The sequence below is a fragment of the Perna viridis genome, chromosome 1 (assembly GCF_037379345.1).
Source record: "Perna viridis isolate PV_CMFRI_1.1 ecotype Kerala chromosome 1, ASM3737934v1, whole genome shotgun sequence".
NCBI classification, from domain to species: Eukaryota; Metazoa; Mollusca; class Bivalvia; order Mytilida; family Mytilidae; genus Perna; species Perna viridis.
Window position 1 is genome coordinate 42,073,012 of NC_142445.1, and position 15,117 is coordinate 42,088,128.

The 15,117-nt window shown below is 31.6% G+C and overlaps 1 protein-coding gene across 12 annotated transcripts in view; it reads right to left on the reverse strand.

Moving 5' to 3' along the window:
• The window catches only part of LOC148628824 (solute carrier family 4 member 11-like), a 60,704-nt gene that overhangs the window by 21,429 nt on the left and 24,158 nt on the right, over positions 1-15,117 (reverse strand). For 11 of the 12 annotated variants that reach the window (XM_088595231.1, XM_088595237.1, XM_088595225.1 and 8 more), the window contains 2 exons: positions 2,741-2,778; positions 2,019-2,229 (listed from right to left, as the gene is read on the reverse strand). In XM_088595231.1, coding sequence (XP_088451357.1) covers positions 2,019-2,229; positions 2,741-2,778 — 249 coding nt within the window. Of the gene's footprint in view, positions 1-2,018; positions 2,230-2,740; positions 2,779-11,102; positions 11,242-15,117 lie in introns of those variants that run through there. The other variant, XM_088595255.1, reaches the window with a different exon arrangement.

Genomic DNA, 15,117 nt, shown 5'->3' on the forward strand with positions numbered 1-15,117 from the left:
ACGGATATTGTTATCAGATTTCTGATCAATCTTTACACTCGCTGAAACATTTCCTAACATAATTATTTTCTCTTTATGACATATTCTGACCGGAATATAAATAGCAGACTTAACAACAAAGGATGGTTTTCTCAGATGGAAACATAAATTCATGGCAAACTTGTCCAAGTGACGGAAAACAGAACAATCTTTACGGAAATGGCTTATAGAATAGTATTCATTCTAATTGATGATAAGAATTTATCTATGTCCTTTTTTTAAGAGGAAGAATTTTCTGATTCAGTAATTAATTTATCCACTTCATTACAAAGTCTAATTAATTTAAAACATGTCTGCCAATTGAAGTAGTATAAAAGATATAATCAAGAATCTGGATCCCTGTTCAAATAGGCCCACATTAAATGATCTAAATCTTCATTACATTCAAATTGGAGTTGGCACAGTTGAATGCATTTCTATTTAAGGCTGAATGAAATTGCTTCTATTATCTGAGTTTTTTGGCCACTACTATCATGTAAATAATGTCGTTACATTTTACAGACAGTGCTCAAAGTCATTTCATATAGAGTTCTGCATACAATTCATGCTTACCAAGTTCTATACCTGACTGGGTTGTATCAATTCTGATCTTATCAGTAGAAATGATTTCTAAATTAAACTGTCTCCAAGGTTCTGTTATTTCAACCAAATTAAAGTTTAATATCAAAACAATAAACCTATTCGAGAAAACCACTATTACTTCCAATCTAAAAAAACATTGCTTGTAAAATAAGAATTTTTTATTATCCAACTCAGGAAGGTATCCCATCTCTGAAGTCATTCCACCTTGGAAGTTATCCCCCCTTGAAATTATTTCATCTTGGAAGTTATTTCACCTTGAAACTTACCTTACTAAGAAGTTGTCTTGCTTAAGGAGTTATTTCACCTTGAAAATAACCCAACTATTGAAGTTATTTCCTTACCTACTGGAATTTATTCCACCTAGAAAGTTATCCCATCTTGAAGGTTATCATACCTTGAAAGTTATTGCCCCTTGGACTTTATCCCACACTTCCTACCTTAAAAGATATCCCGCTACAGAAGACTCCTTAATGTGATATGAAGACAATTAGAAAATAATTTCTAAAAAACTTGTTGAGCAACTAATTCATTGTTACTTAAGTAGTAATCTTTGTAAGAATCATGCAAATCCTGTTACATGTGATACACCTCAAAAAAGGCTACATAATTTTATTTTTGTTATTAATTTGCTTTATAGATCTATATGACGAAATGTATAATTATTCATTCCAATCTGTCTGCTCTTAGGAGATAATCCACACTGAAAATACAACAGTTTCTATTGTATTTTACTGTCCTTTGCAGAGTTATCTACCTTAGTTATGAATTCAACAGTACATTCTATATAACTTTCATCTTCTAAGAGCACAGGTATTTTGAAAAACCACATGTCAATTTCTGTTTACTATAACAATTTAAACAAAATATCAAAAATAAAAATATGTAGGTTTTCCAACCATGAATCACATTTTGCATGATTCTTAGGTGGAGTACTACTTAAATCAAACTGCATAGTTCAGTTCATTGTTTAAGTTTTGTAGGATAAATGTGACAAAATACTAGTAAGGTGTTACTATTCTATCAGTACAACTAGATCACATTTAGATTGAAACCATCTTGAAGCCCCCCCCCCTTTCCCCCCTCCAGAGCCTACAGACATTTTGAAAGATCAAAATTATACAGAAAAGTTAGGCTGATCTACCCTCAAGCCAATACCAAATGCTTAAACCAAAGGACGACAAATTTACAACCCGGACATGATTTGTTATGGATGGACGACAGACTGATTACAATAGGACATCCACAACATAGTAGCAGGACATTAATTAGGTATAAAAAAGAGAAATCAATTGGAATGGGGACAGATATTTTTCATATCAATATGTTATAGAATGACTGTCACAGATCAAAAATGCTGTTAGGTCAACTACTGTAGGATATATCATCCTTCTTTATACCTGAGTCTTGTGTAAATATTGCATGCCTGGCCTCCTCTAATGTAAACTGAGATCCAACATCCTTCTTCTCATGAAGCTTCTTTAACATAGCATCTATAATCTCCGTCAGACCCGTCTTCTGTAGGTTTAGGATCAGCAATGTTCTGTTGAGAAAATCTTCTACATCTTTGTATGCTCTGATTTCTGCATGGAAGTCTTTCATGGGAACTTTCTATAATTAAACAACTCAGAAAATGAGACATCTTCTCTCTAAGCTTTCTTGAGTAACGACAATATTGATACTTTTGATACAAAATAATCCAAAAAGAAAATGAAGTGTTTATTCAGTTGTATCAATACTTCCCTCAAGCTAACATTTACAATGGAATAGGCATTGTAGGCCTATTGTTTATAAAGTCTCATTCTTCTGCTTTCAAGTATCAGTTTTAGATGACTGTGAAACTGGGGAAGTTTTTCAAGAAGAAATATTTTATTTCTAATACTCAGCATTGATTTCAATAAGACATTTTAACCTAAAAATATCAAACTTTCTATAAAATGTATTGAATTTCTGGGATGCTTATATTCCTGGAATCTAAAAAATGAACATATATGCTAGTATCAATTTTCACGGTTTATAAATAGTGATTAGCATTTCAAAGTGTTAAAAAATATTTTCATGATTACATGTCTACTGCAAAGATAGCAAAAGTTAGTACAACATGAAAATTAATATACTATACCTCAAAACACCCATGAAGCAAAGAGACTTCTTCATCATCTGTAAAAAAAAAAGCAGGATAAATGAAGATATTTAAAATAGTATACATGTTCTACACAAACTTTTTTATATACTATTAAAGTAGGTTATCAGTTTCTCCTGACCCAGTAAGGAAAGGTTAGCCAATAGATGTCCATCAACACATTTCCACCAAATGATTGGCTTATACAACACAGACTAAACAGTCCTGTCATTATTCCTTCCCATCATGCAATAGAAGACATATCTGGTTATCATACCCTTAGAATTTACTACTTCTTCAACCATCACTATCTCCACCATAACATTTTGAAAGTTATACTTAGAATGAAATAAGGATGTTGATAGTTTCATTATTAACTTTTGTATTTATTTATATGATATCACATCCTTTTTTGCTAAACCTGAAGGTCATCCTTCATGACAAATGTACTGATCTTACTTATCCTGCTATATTAGCATACTTGTCAACTTTTGAAAATGTCCATTGGGGGTTTTACACATGAAAGAGTATTGAAAAATCTAGAAAAAAAATACTCATGATCTTTGAAAGGGAGGCATAATAATATACTCTAGCTATTGGAAACCTTTTGCAAAAAAAAAAAAAAAAAACAACCAGTAAATGAGAAAGAATTATATCAAATTCCATAACAGTCGGACAAAAACAAAAAACTATTACAAAAAAAAAACAATCACAAAAAACTATGTAAATACACAAGTAAGCACTTTAAAAGGGAGGGTTTAAAAATGTTAAGCCACAACTTAGGACTGTTTTCTGATGAAGAAGGAAAATAGGAATTTGTCATAATATTATACTGCATATTTACTATGGAAAAAAAATGCTTAATAATGCAAAACAAATTGTAAACAATGGTTACTTTTTCCTTAAAATGAGTGATTATTTTATATCTTATAAGAAAACAAACTAAAACAATCTGTCACTTGAGTGCTTCTGGTACAATCCTGTTAGACAAAGCAACCATTATGGGTTGTTCAAGTACCATACTATGTAAGACACAGGCAAAACAATGGTGAATCTAAATTTTTCATAATGGTTTAATTTGATTGCTTTACTTTTAAATGATTTTTTTTCGTCCATGTTTGGCTTATGAAAATATTTCCTGTAACATTTGACTTGGAATATGTAAGAGTAGGTCTTAGAAAGTAAGAAGACATTCCCCGTAACATTTGAATAAGGAAATGTTAGAGTAGGTTTCAGAAAGTATGAAGACATTCCCTGTTACATTTGAATAACCAAATGTTAGAGTAGGTTTCAGAAAGTATGAAGACATTCCCTGTTACATTTGAATAACCAAATGTTAGAGTAGGTTTCAGAAAGTAAGAAGACATTCCCCGTAACATTTGAATAAGGAAATGTTAGAGTAGGTTTCAGAAAGTATGAAGACATTCCCTGTTACATTTGAATAACCAAATGTTAGAGTAGGTTTCAGAAAGTAAGAAGACATTCCCCGTAACATTTGAATAAGGAAATGTTAGAGTAGGTTTCAGAAAGTATGAAGACATTCCCTGTTACATTTGAATAACCAAATGTTAGAGTAGGTTTCAGAAAGTATGAAGACATTCCCTGTTACATTTGAATAACCAAATGTTAGAGTAGGTTTCAGAAAGTAAGAAGACATTCCCCGTAACATTTGAATAAGGAAATGTTAGAGTAGGTTTCAGAAAGTAAGAAGACATTCCCCGTAACATTTGAATAAGGAAATGTTAGAGTAGGTTTCAGAAAGTATGAAGACATTCCCCGTAACATTTGAATAAGGAAATGTTAGAGTAGGTTTCAGAAAGTATGAAGACATTCCCTGTTACATTTGAATAACCAAATGTTAGAGTAGGTTTCAGAAAGTATGAAGACATTCCCTGTTACATTTGAATAACCAAATGTTAGAGTAGGTTTCAGAAAGTATGAAGACATTCCCTGTTACATTTGAATAAATAACTGTTAGAGTAGGTTTCAGGAAGTATGAAGACATTCCCTGTAACACTTGACTAGGGAAATGCTTGAGTAGGTCTTACAAAGTATGAAGACAATCCCTATTACATTTGAATTGAGTAGTTTCAGAGTGAGTCTAAGAAAAAGTAAATTTTAATGTTTGCCAATCCAATGTACAGCAACAAAACCAAGTAGAAACAGAATGTCAACAACTTCCTATAAATCTATAAATGTAGATGCTCTAATGCATGAATGGCTTAAAATGGATTCTGAGGAAAGGGACATATTTTGGAAATAACATTTGCTGTTAGGACGTGATTGTTTGAAATGTTAAGACTGACATACAGCTTGTGTTTTAGGAAGTCTTGTATATTTCCATTGGTCGAGACATCAATGATACATGTATAACAACAAACAATATATCAAACTATCAAATGTTATATATACGTCATAGGCAAAACCTAAAATCATATTACTTTTCACAGAAGTTATTAAAGATTAATCAAAGGAACCAAGGTTATAGCAGTAATCAAAAGAATGCAATCCAGGGACAAAAACCAGACATGGAAAACAGACACACACAACAAAGAACATAAAGTAACTAAAATCATACATACAAAGTAACAAAAGCAAATGAGCAACTCAGACTCCGAGTAAAAAGAGTAATCAGAGTGAACAAATCTACAGCTAAATTCCTGCCTAGTTCTTACACAGATCAATATTTAATTACTCTCAACTGAATTATAGTAAAACCACTTCAAGTACTTATTTCCTCCATGTCATTTTAAATCAATTGAATCAGGCTATTAAAAGTTTTCTGTCTTCTTATGTTTCTCTCCATTTAAAAATGCTGTCAAGTTGAAATTATATCAAAGCATCTTTAATTTATACAGGTTTAAATGCAATTAGGTGAGAAGGAACAAGCCAGAATATCTTTAATGGACTGATACAAATAGAGAAGCCTTAGGAACTTTTGTATTTTACATTATCAAAATTAGGTACAATACCCAATATTGGACTTAGTTTAGATTTTTTTTTACAAATAACAAATAAGTTTTAATCATCATACTGTAAACCAGGAAACGTTCATGCCATCTTTTTTTCGCAGTTTCTGCTATCAATCTACTTTCGAGCAGCTTTAAACTTGCAATCTTAAAATAGTGAAAATAAAACTGCCACTAAAATTTCACAGTTTTCATTGGTTTTGGATTGTTCTTGTTTCAATACCAGTTGATCATGATTAATTGTTGGTTCCTTAATCAAGCACAATTTCCAACTAACAGTAGCATCACTTTACATTTCATGTCAATTTTCTATGATAATTTCACAGTCAGATGATTTCTTTATTGACAAAAAAAAAAAAAAAAAAAAAAATTCTAGGCAATACGGTAAATGATAATTTAAAATAAATAGCCATCAGACTTAGTTACAATCCCGTGACTTAAATTCCCCATCATAAAATGAGAATTCCAACATTTGCACTACTAGTAAGATAAAACTGTTGTCTCCAGCAGAAATCTAAGCTCATTTCTACCTAATTCAACAGATGACATTCAACTAAAAAATTATCACACCATTTCAGTTGGAAAAGCTCTTTTTTCCACGTTATAGATGCATTAATCTTTCTGAGATAATGTCAACATTAATGCTACATGTCCTGATGTTAGGGCTGTTAGATCCATAATTCTTTCTTTGAATTGTTTCCTTCAGACAAACAAACTTACAATATCATCATTGTTCCAAACCACTATAGTACAACATTATCATAAGGTTTGGAATGACTGTTTATGAATAAAGTGTCAACAAGCAATAAATACCAAAAATAAATTCACAATTCAGTATGTTTTCACTCTTTCATACTTTTCAAAGATAAGATAATGTCTCTTCATGAATATGTAGTTAAATGAAAGCTTAAGTTAAATGATGTAGTGACATGGCATTACAGCCACCATACAGTGCAGGAGTTCTGCTTGTAAGAGATGATAGAACCTTCAGTCTGAATATAGATCACAAGCAAATGTGCCACACATGAGAATCATATGGTTTGCATCGTATGATTATCATATAAATCGAGCACCATATGATTATCATGTTTCGGTATACATATGATTATCATATGTTTCGGTATACATATGATTATCATATGTTTCGGTATACATATGATTATCGCATGACTATCATATGATAATCATATGTTTCTCACAAACATATGACTGTCATATGTTTTTATGCCAAAATTACCATATGAGATTCATATGATAATCATATGACTACCACATGTTAAATATCATATGATTGTCATATGATTACCATATGATTACCATGTGATTATCATATGATTACCATATGATTATCATATGATTACCATATGATTACCATATGATTATCATATGAATCGAGCACCATATGATTATCATATGTGGCACATTTGGCTTATAAGTGCATGAAGAGACATTATAGTAGCTTCAGCTGGAAGATAGATGGCAAAGCTCATACAAATACATCATAGTTGCTTCAGCTTGAGGATAGATAACAGTGCTCATACAAAGACATCATAGTAACTTCAGTTTGAGAAACAGAAAACAGAAAAAACCATAGCATATTCAGTTTGAGAATAGATTGCAGTGTTCCTTCAAAGACATCACAGTAGCATAAGTTTTAGAATACATTGCACTGCTCAAACAGAGACACCGTAGCATCTTCAGTTTGAAAATATTTGCAGTACTTATACAAAGACATCATAGTAGTGTCAGTTTTAGAATAATAGATTGCAAAGCTCAGAGACACCATAGCTTCTTCAGTTTGAGAATAATTGCAATGCTCATACAGAAACACTTTGGTATCTTTAGTTTTAGGATAAATTGCAATGCTCATGCAGAGGCACCATAGTAAAGTCAGTTTGAGAATATTTGCAGTGCTCATATTGAGATATTTCATATCAAAATTTTATTTTTCAAAATAATTCAGGATCATAAACATGTATTCAATATATTTAATAGAAAGTTTCAAGTAAAACATATATACACATGTTAATGGGCACATATCCAGATTTTACACCCAGGTGTATCACCATCACTACCAAAAACAACTTTAAAGAATCAATTTTCTTCACATTTTTTGCAGCAGATTTAACACAGTGGTTAATATTCAGGGCCTGGTACATTCAAGTGCATTCTTTTAAGTACTACTCAGTAAAGGAATCAAGCAAAATGTGCATATAAGGCTCATGATCTCCAAAAATAACCATCAAAGTGTAAAGTTAGCCTTTTATTAAGATATTGATAGGTAAGATTGAACTGAAATGCACTATGAAAAAAATGATGAAAATTATCCTGTTGTTTTTCATTACATAAGTAGTCAAAAAGTATATACATCAAAGATGATCAGTACAAATCTAAATAGCTTTTCAGTTGTTTCCTAGATGTATGGAATATATTTGAGGCAAAAAGACCAAATTGAGATAAAGGATGTGCCACCCATTGCCTGATTCTTAAATAGAATGGTACTTAAATGTCATATCTTCATAGCAAGATATTGTGAATATCTATCCCCTCATTTACATTCTTCTCAGTAATCAAATGGTAAACCAAGACACAGCTCACCATAACACTCCTCCCCATTAACAATATCAACAATCTTAAATATTGTTCTCTAAGTAGAAATGACTCTAATTATCATTTGCAATTCTGTTCTGAACTGAGACAGTGAAACTTGATTGTTTATTAAAACACCCTGCTCATTCAGAAAATTCCCTCTACTATCTTATTTGAGACTACTGAACCATTCCTAAAAATTGAATTAGGAGAAATATTCTAGTTGGAGTCAACTGATGACAACCTTGTCTGTAATGGCATCTAACATCAATAGACTGAAAAAAACGTGTAATTTGATTTCAGCTTTGGAAATTTGAACATGAAAAACTGTGATGTAGATAAAAATCAAACTATTCTTAAGTATATTAGCGACTAATGTAGCAATGACAATAAAAAATACAATGTATTCAGATGTACTTTACTGAGTGGGAAGATCATTAGTTTTATGGCAATACTCAATATCCATTATTTTACTCTGTTTAAATTTTATACAAAACAAATGATGTTTACTTTACTATGCATGAGATTTAGTTGGCACAAAGCAATAAATAAAGGATAAGACATTAAAAAACATCTTTTATACGAGAGTTTACAGAACTCAAGTCTTACATTTCAATGTTTATTTGCTGCTATTAAAAATATATGACTTTTTAATATTTTAAGCAAAATTTCTTAAAATTGTATTCCTTATTGTATTGTAAACATAATTTACCACTAGTTTGAATTTGTTTTCCTTGTTAGGCAAAAATTCATTATTACAAACAGAAGTTTTAAAATTTGCTGAAATGAAAGATAGAAAAAAAATTCATTACAAAGAAAACAATAGTACCTTGGCACTAAGTGAACTGATAGACATCATTGAAGCTCTAAGCCCTTGTAACAATTTTTTTTCAACTCTTTCTTACCCAATAAAAAACAATGACATCCTATGAAAAATACAGGGATTTAAAAAAGACATTTAAGAAACCTTTTGTCTAGAAAATTTCTTCAAGTCATATCATATTATCAATACCTAAGTGCTTGGATAAATCTGCATTAAGGCAACCATCTCTCTCATAATAACATATATACATATACATGTCTTATAAACCCAGAACTGATGGTAAATGTCATCACAAAGAAAAATGGAAGAGACATTAAGACAGGATGCTCTTAAAGAGATGACTCTTTGTCTGGACACAAAGATTAAATTAATACAACAAATTATATGGTAGATTTAATCAAAGACTACATTGGTCATACACATGATAACAGTAATTTTTCCATCATATTAGATGTATATGACTTAAATAATTAACACTAACACAGTTGTTAGTTTATTAAAGAAAATGTATACAGGATAAATACTGTTCAGGGTGCAGCTTGATACTACTGCGGAGGTCAAACCCCAGGCATTTAAAACAAGAATGGACAAAAACTTCAAGCCTGATACACTTTTGAATTTGTATTTGATTCAACTCATAATAAATGCACTCAAATCTAAATACTTGGAAATCTGACTAATTTGAACCCTGAAAAATCTGGAAACCTGTCTAAACCAGACACTTCTTACAGTCCTCTTATATCAGTTTCAATGTATTTTGAACCTTGTTGAACCAAACACCTGTCTAAACTAAACCAATGTTAAATTCAAAGAGTAATCAAGGGAACCAAGGCCACAGCGGTAATCAAAAGAATGTAATCCAGGGACAAAGACCAGACATGGAAAACAGACAAACACAACAAAGAACATAAAGTAACTAAAATCATATATACAAAGTAACAAAAGTAAATGAGCAACTCAGACTCCACTAAAAACTGGGAGCATGGACCAGGTGCACCGGTAGGGTAAGCGTCCTCTGCTTTTCTAGAAACACCCGCCGAACTGCTCATAAAAAGTCAAGTCCGGGGTAGACAAACGAGGGAAGGAAAACTATGACCCGTTGAATAAATCAGTTTTCATGGTGCTGATGAGGTTCATTCAGTTAAGAGAGGTTTGGCTGCACTTGGTTAAATTCAGCATACATAAGAAACCTAAACATTCAAATTTAGTTTAAATTAAATGATATTTATTTTTTCTATCCTTATGACCTTGATGTGGACCGACTTGAAACTGGTCAAGAAATCATAATGTTAAGTACATGATCAGACTTACAAAAAAGAAAATGAAAATAAAATAATAATGATAAAAAAAATCTATTTTTATTGAAATTTAACCAGGTTTAATTTGGACTATAATTTGGACCATCTTGAAACAGAGCCCATAATAAAAAAAAAACCTAAATAGATATCGAGATTAAGGATATCATAAACCCCAAGAATTCAAGACTTAATAAATACCCATTGAAGTGGGGCAAGAAGCAAGCAAGTTAATAAAGTTTCAGAAAATGCTCAATCAGTTTTGGCCATGACTGCCAAAATTTATTCCACCTTTAATGGTGTAGTCTAGAAACCTTGTTATCTACAGAAAATGAATATAGGGCCACAACATTATACAAATGATACTGTACATCTGATGATTTGCTAGACTATTTTCTTGCTCGATTTTTGTTGATCAAAGGTATTTGTTGACAAAATTTAAAACTTAGAATAGGAAATACTACAATGGGCAGGAAAAGTATGAATTCCTGTAGATTTGGGGAAAGTAGGTGATCTCTAACTGGGCAGCAGGAATATTTTTTTCAAGTCAAAAATCACCTTCTAAATTCTAATTTGAAAGGTAATTCAAATTTTATTACAAGAAAAAATCAAATAAATCAATGATAAAAAATAAAAAAAAGTAGACCATATTTCTTTGACAAAAAAAAAAATTAAATTAACTTTACCTTTAGAAATTTTATCACTTATAATTTGTACTGAATGTTTGCAGTCTATAACTGAATGCTCCTTAATGATAGATCCATACTCAGAGAGCTCCAAATCAGAATTTTGCCCCGTATCGGAGAACATTTCTCATATCAGATCCAGTGTTATTTAAACCCCTCAAGAAACTGTGAAATATCCAATATACTATTTAACAACATCATTAAGTAATGGCAAGAATGAATGCCTGTAGGTCCTTATAACTGTCTCTTAGAAAATCAATGAAAAATTTTCCAAATGCCAAAACGCAGCAATCGTTAATGGAAGTTGTTTTATAGGTTACATGCACCTATTACAGTAGATTGTTTAATAATTTCTGTCACTGGGTGAGGGAATTGATGCCATAAATAATTTCAACCTCAACAAACTATGTTATTTTTTGCCATAAAAAGTAATTGTTTATTATAAGTTCTCATTATTTTATTTATTTAATAAAGGAAAGTGCTATTTCTGTAAATTTCAATACATCTGCTCTTAACACTATTCAAAGACTTGTGATCAGCTTACCAATGCTCAGTTTTGTAGTCCTCAGGGGAGAATTGGAGGTACATGGAACATTGTTTTCCATGGTATCAACTAAATCATCCCTGCCAACAGGTTCATCCATATTAGCACTTTTCAGAAACCAGCATTACCATAAGTGTCATTAATGATAGAAATTCCAATTCCACAGCCATGATCAATTTAGGGGACCCTAGTAAATACTCCAGCATTATTCACAACAGGACCTTTCAGAAAACTATACAACATGTTCTAACACTTTCTTTTTCAATCTAACTGAATCATCAGATTATATAATATAGATTTAGTTAGTATAACATTAAATTTTCAGCCAATGAACATACAATCGATGATGGGTGAAAAAAACATACTTTACCTAACAAGGAAACCAAAGATATGCAGCATCTGCAGAAAATTCTTGAAGCTTTATCAACAGGGACTTGTAATGAATCTGTCATGCAACAAAAATAATAGGAACAAAGGGATGAAATAGTAGCTAAACCTTACTATCTGATATTCTAAGAACAATTGTGTTAGGATCTTCACAGGTCAAGAACTAGTATAACATTGAGGATAGTAGTTCTTTATGATCTAATAATTGTACCGGATCAGCCATCTAAGGCTCACAACAAGGCAACATCTAATAAAACATCAAGGATAGCTGTACTTGTGACACATCATACCCAGATCAGCCATCTGAGGCTCACAACAGGGCAACATCTCATAAAACATCAAAGAGAAGTCCTTGTGAGTCATACCCAGATCAGCCATCTTAGGCTCACAACAGGGCAACATCTAATAAAACATCAAGGATAGCAATACTAGTGACTCATCATACCCAGATCAGCCATCTTAGGCTCACAAAAGTGCAACATTTAATAAAACATCAAGGATCACTGTACTTGTGACACATCATGCCCAGATCAGCCATCTGAGGCTCACAACAGGGCAACATCTAATAAAGCATCAAGGATAGCAACACTAGTGACTCATCATACCCAGATCAGGCATCTTTGGCTCACAACAGTACAACATTTAATAAAACATCAAGGATAACAGTATTTGTGACACATCATACCCAGATCAGCCATCTGAGGCTCACAACAGGGTAACATCTAATAAAGCATCAAAGATAGCAATATGTGTTAACCATCATGCCCATATGAGCCATCTGAGGCTCACAACACAGCAACATCCAATAAAACATCAAGGATAGTAATTATTGTGACCCATCATGCCTATATCAGCCCCTTTTGTTTCCCCATTTACCACTGCAGACAGGCCTTTCAGAATTCTTACTGTGACAGTATCAAATCAGGTGTCTTTTGACAATCAGGTAACTTTTTGTTAAATCATTCACTATTCCCAGAATTGCAAAATTCTTGCTATTTCTGTTGTCTCTAGTGTGAGTTTTGAATGTCAGATTGCAATACAGGTAATAAAATCATAAATCTATCAATGACAGATCTAACTACTATATAATATTGTAATATACTTTTATCAAAAATGCCACTAATACCACTGGTTTTATATACAATGCATATCAACAAGGTTTGGTTTAAACAAAATAAATTGGTGGAATGGGAAGCATTGTGCAAGAGAACTATCTGACCTCTTCAGAAATTATTACAGTCGAAAGAATAACTCTCACCTTGGACAAAGACAAAAATAACCCAACAGCTATAATCCTTCAAAAATTAATTCCTTATACAGCAACTCGTTAACTCCTACCTGATGTAAATAATTATTCTGTCATGAAACGATACTGATACCGGCAGTTCATTCTAAACAATCATTCCATAGATTTTCGTCCTACCTTTCCTACCTAATGATGTAAATTAAGTGAATACTCAAACAAGTTGATATAATTCATTGTGTTAAACACAGAAAATTAGACTACTGAAATAGCAATGTGTAAAATATCAAACAGCTTATGTCTCAATAATTCTCAGGAAAGTGCAATGCGATATGTACAAGTATTAGGCCTTAGAAGAGCAATAATGACATGCAGAGTCTAAATGTGTTGAAAATGATAAAGCTCAAGTTCTAAACGGGCTGAAAAAGTTAAGTGGGTGAAAAAAAAAAGTTATATGTGGAAAATCTATGAAAATCATCCCACTCAATAAGTAAAACAAATATGATTAATGGGCAAAAATCATTCCAGCTAATTGTTTTCATGATATTTTATTCCCAGAACTACTATACAGATCTAAATAACAATTATTGAATTCCCTGGTGGATAATTGTAGGAGTCAGTCAGTTGACAGTATTATAAAATTTTTTTTAAAAATATTGAAACCATCAAAACAAAATATAGCAATATAGTATTATAGTAAAGAAGGTGAGGAGACCATGATTAGAAGGTAAAAGCATTGTGTAGACTGGAAAGTACAAATATATTAAATGTAATGAATGCAAGTAGGGGAATATTTTTATTTCAATCAAAATGGGGGGTATATCTATTATATAGTATTATAGTATGTCTAAAAAAGTTTTTTGTGAAGAATGATAGGATCTTATACGAATCCTCATTGAAAATCTGGGATTTCTTACATGAATGTTGAAAAATTCTGTCTTTTGCACCAGTGAATAACATCTTACATGAATATTAAGAAATGCCATCTTTTGCACCAGTTAATAACTGTGAAATGAGTGAAAAAATGATGAATTTCTTTAATGAGTGTAAGAAATCTCAGAGTTTGGTTAGGGACCTATTTCTTCACTAAAATTGTGCATTGTGCATGTATAAGATATCTACCTCCATCATTTCCCATAGCTAACATTATGATAATACAATGCAAAATCATGTCTGAATTGCCATAGCCCTTGTTTAGATTGCACTATACAATTATTAAGGACCAGAGCATGTGACCTCTTATTACATGGGCTGGCTTAACACAAAAATGTCCATTTATGAAAAAAAAATATTGTTGAATTGTTGTGAATTAACATAGAATCCTTTTTTTTCAAATGTCAAGTAAAGCACTGTACCAAAAAAACTTGATTACTGGAAATAGATCATTTAACTGTATCTGCTGGGTAAAAACAATACCACAAAAGAGGCTTAGATAAACCAGAGAAAAAGCAAGCCATAATCAAACATTTGACTCATGAATGAGTTCATGCTGAATTTTCATACTGATAGTTTTGTCAAGCAAGTCCAATATTTCTGTCTTCAGAAGGCAGCACAGAATTAAGAAAAAAACATATTTCACAGCAGAATAAAATGAAGATTTTATCAAAGCAGAAAATTCCTGGCAATTTCAAACAATGAAAGTCATGAAAAGTCAATAATTGCTACAAAAATATACAAGTACATTCATTTTACTGCTCAAGTATATGTAGTATAATTGTAAGAAAAATGTAGCATACTACAATGCAATAAATGATAGAAACTGACAGAACCCTGAACTTCTTTTATTCTGTAATGACTTATGTCCAATTCTTTAATTAGATCTGGATAATTATCTTTATACA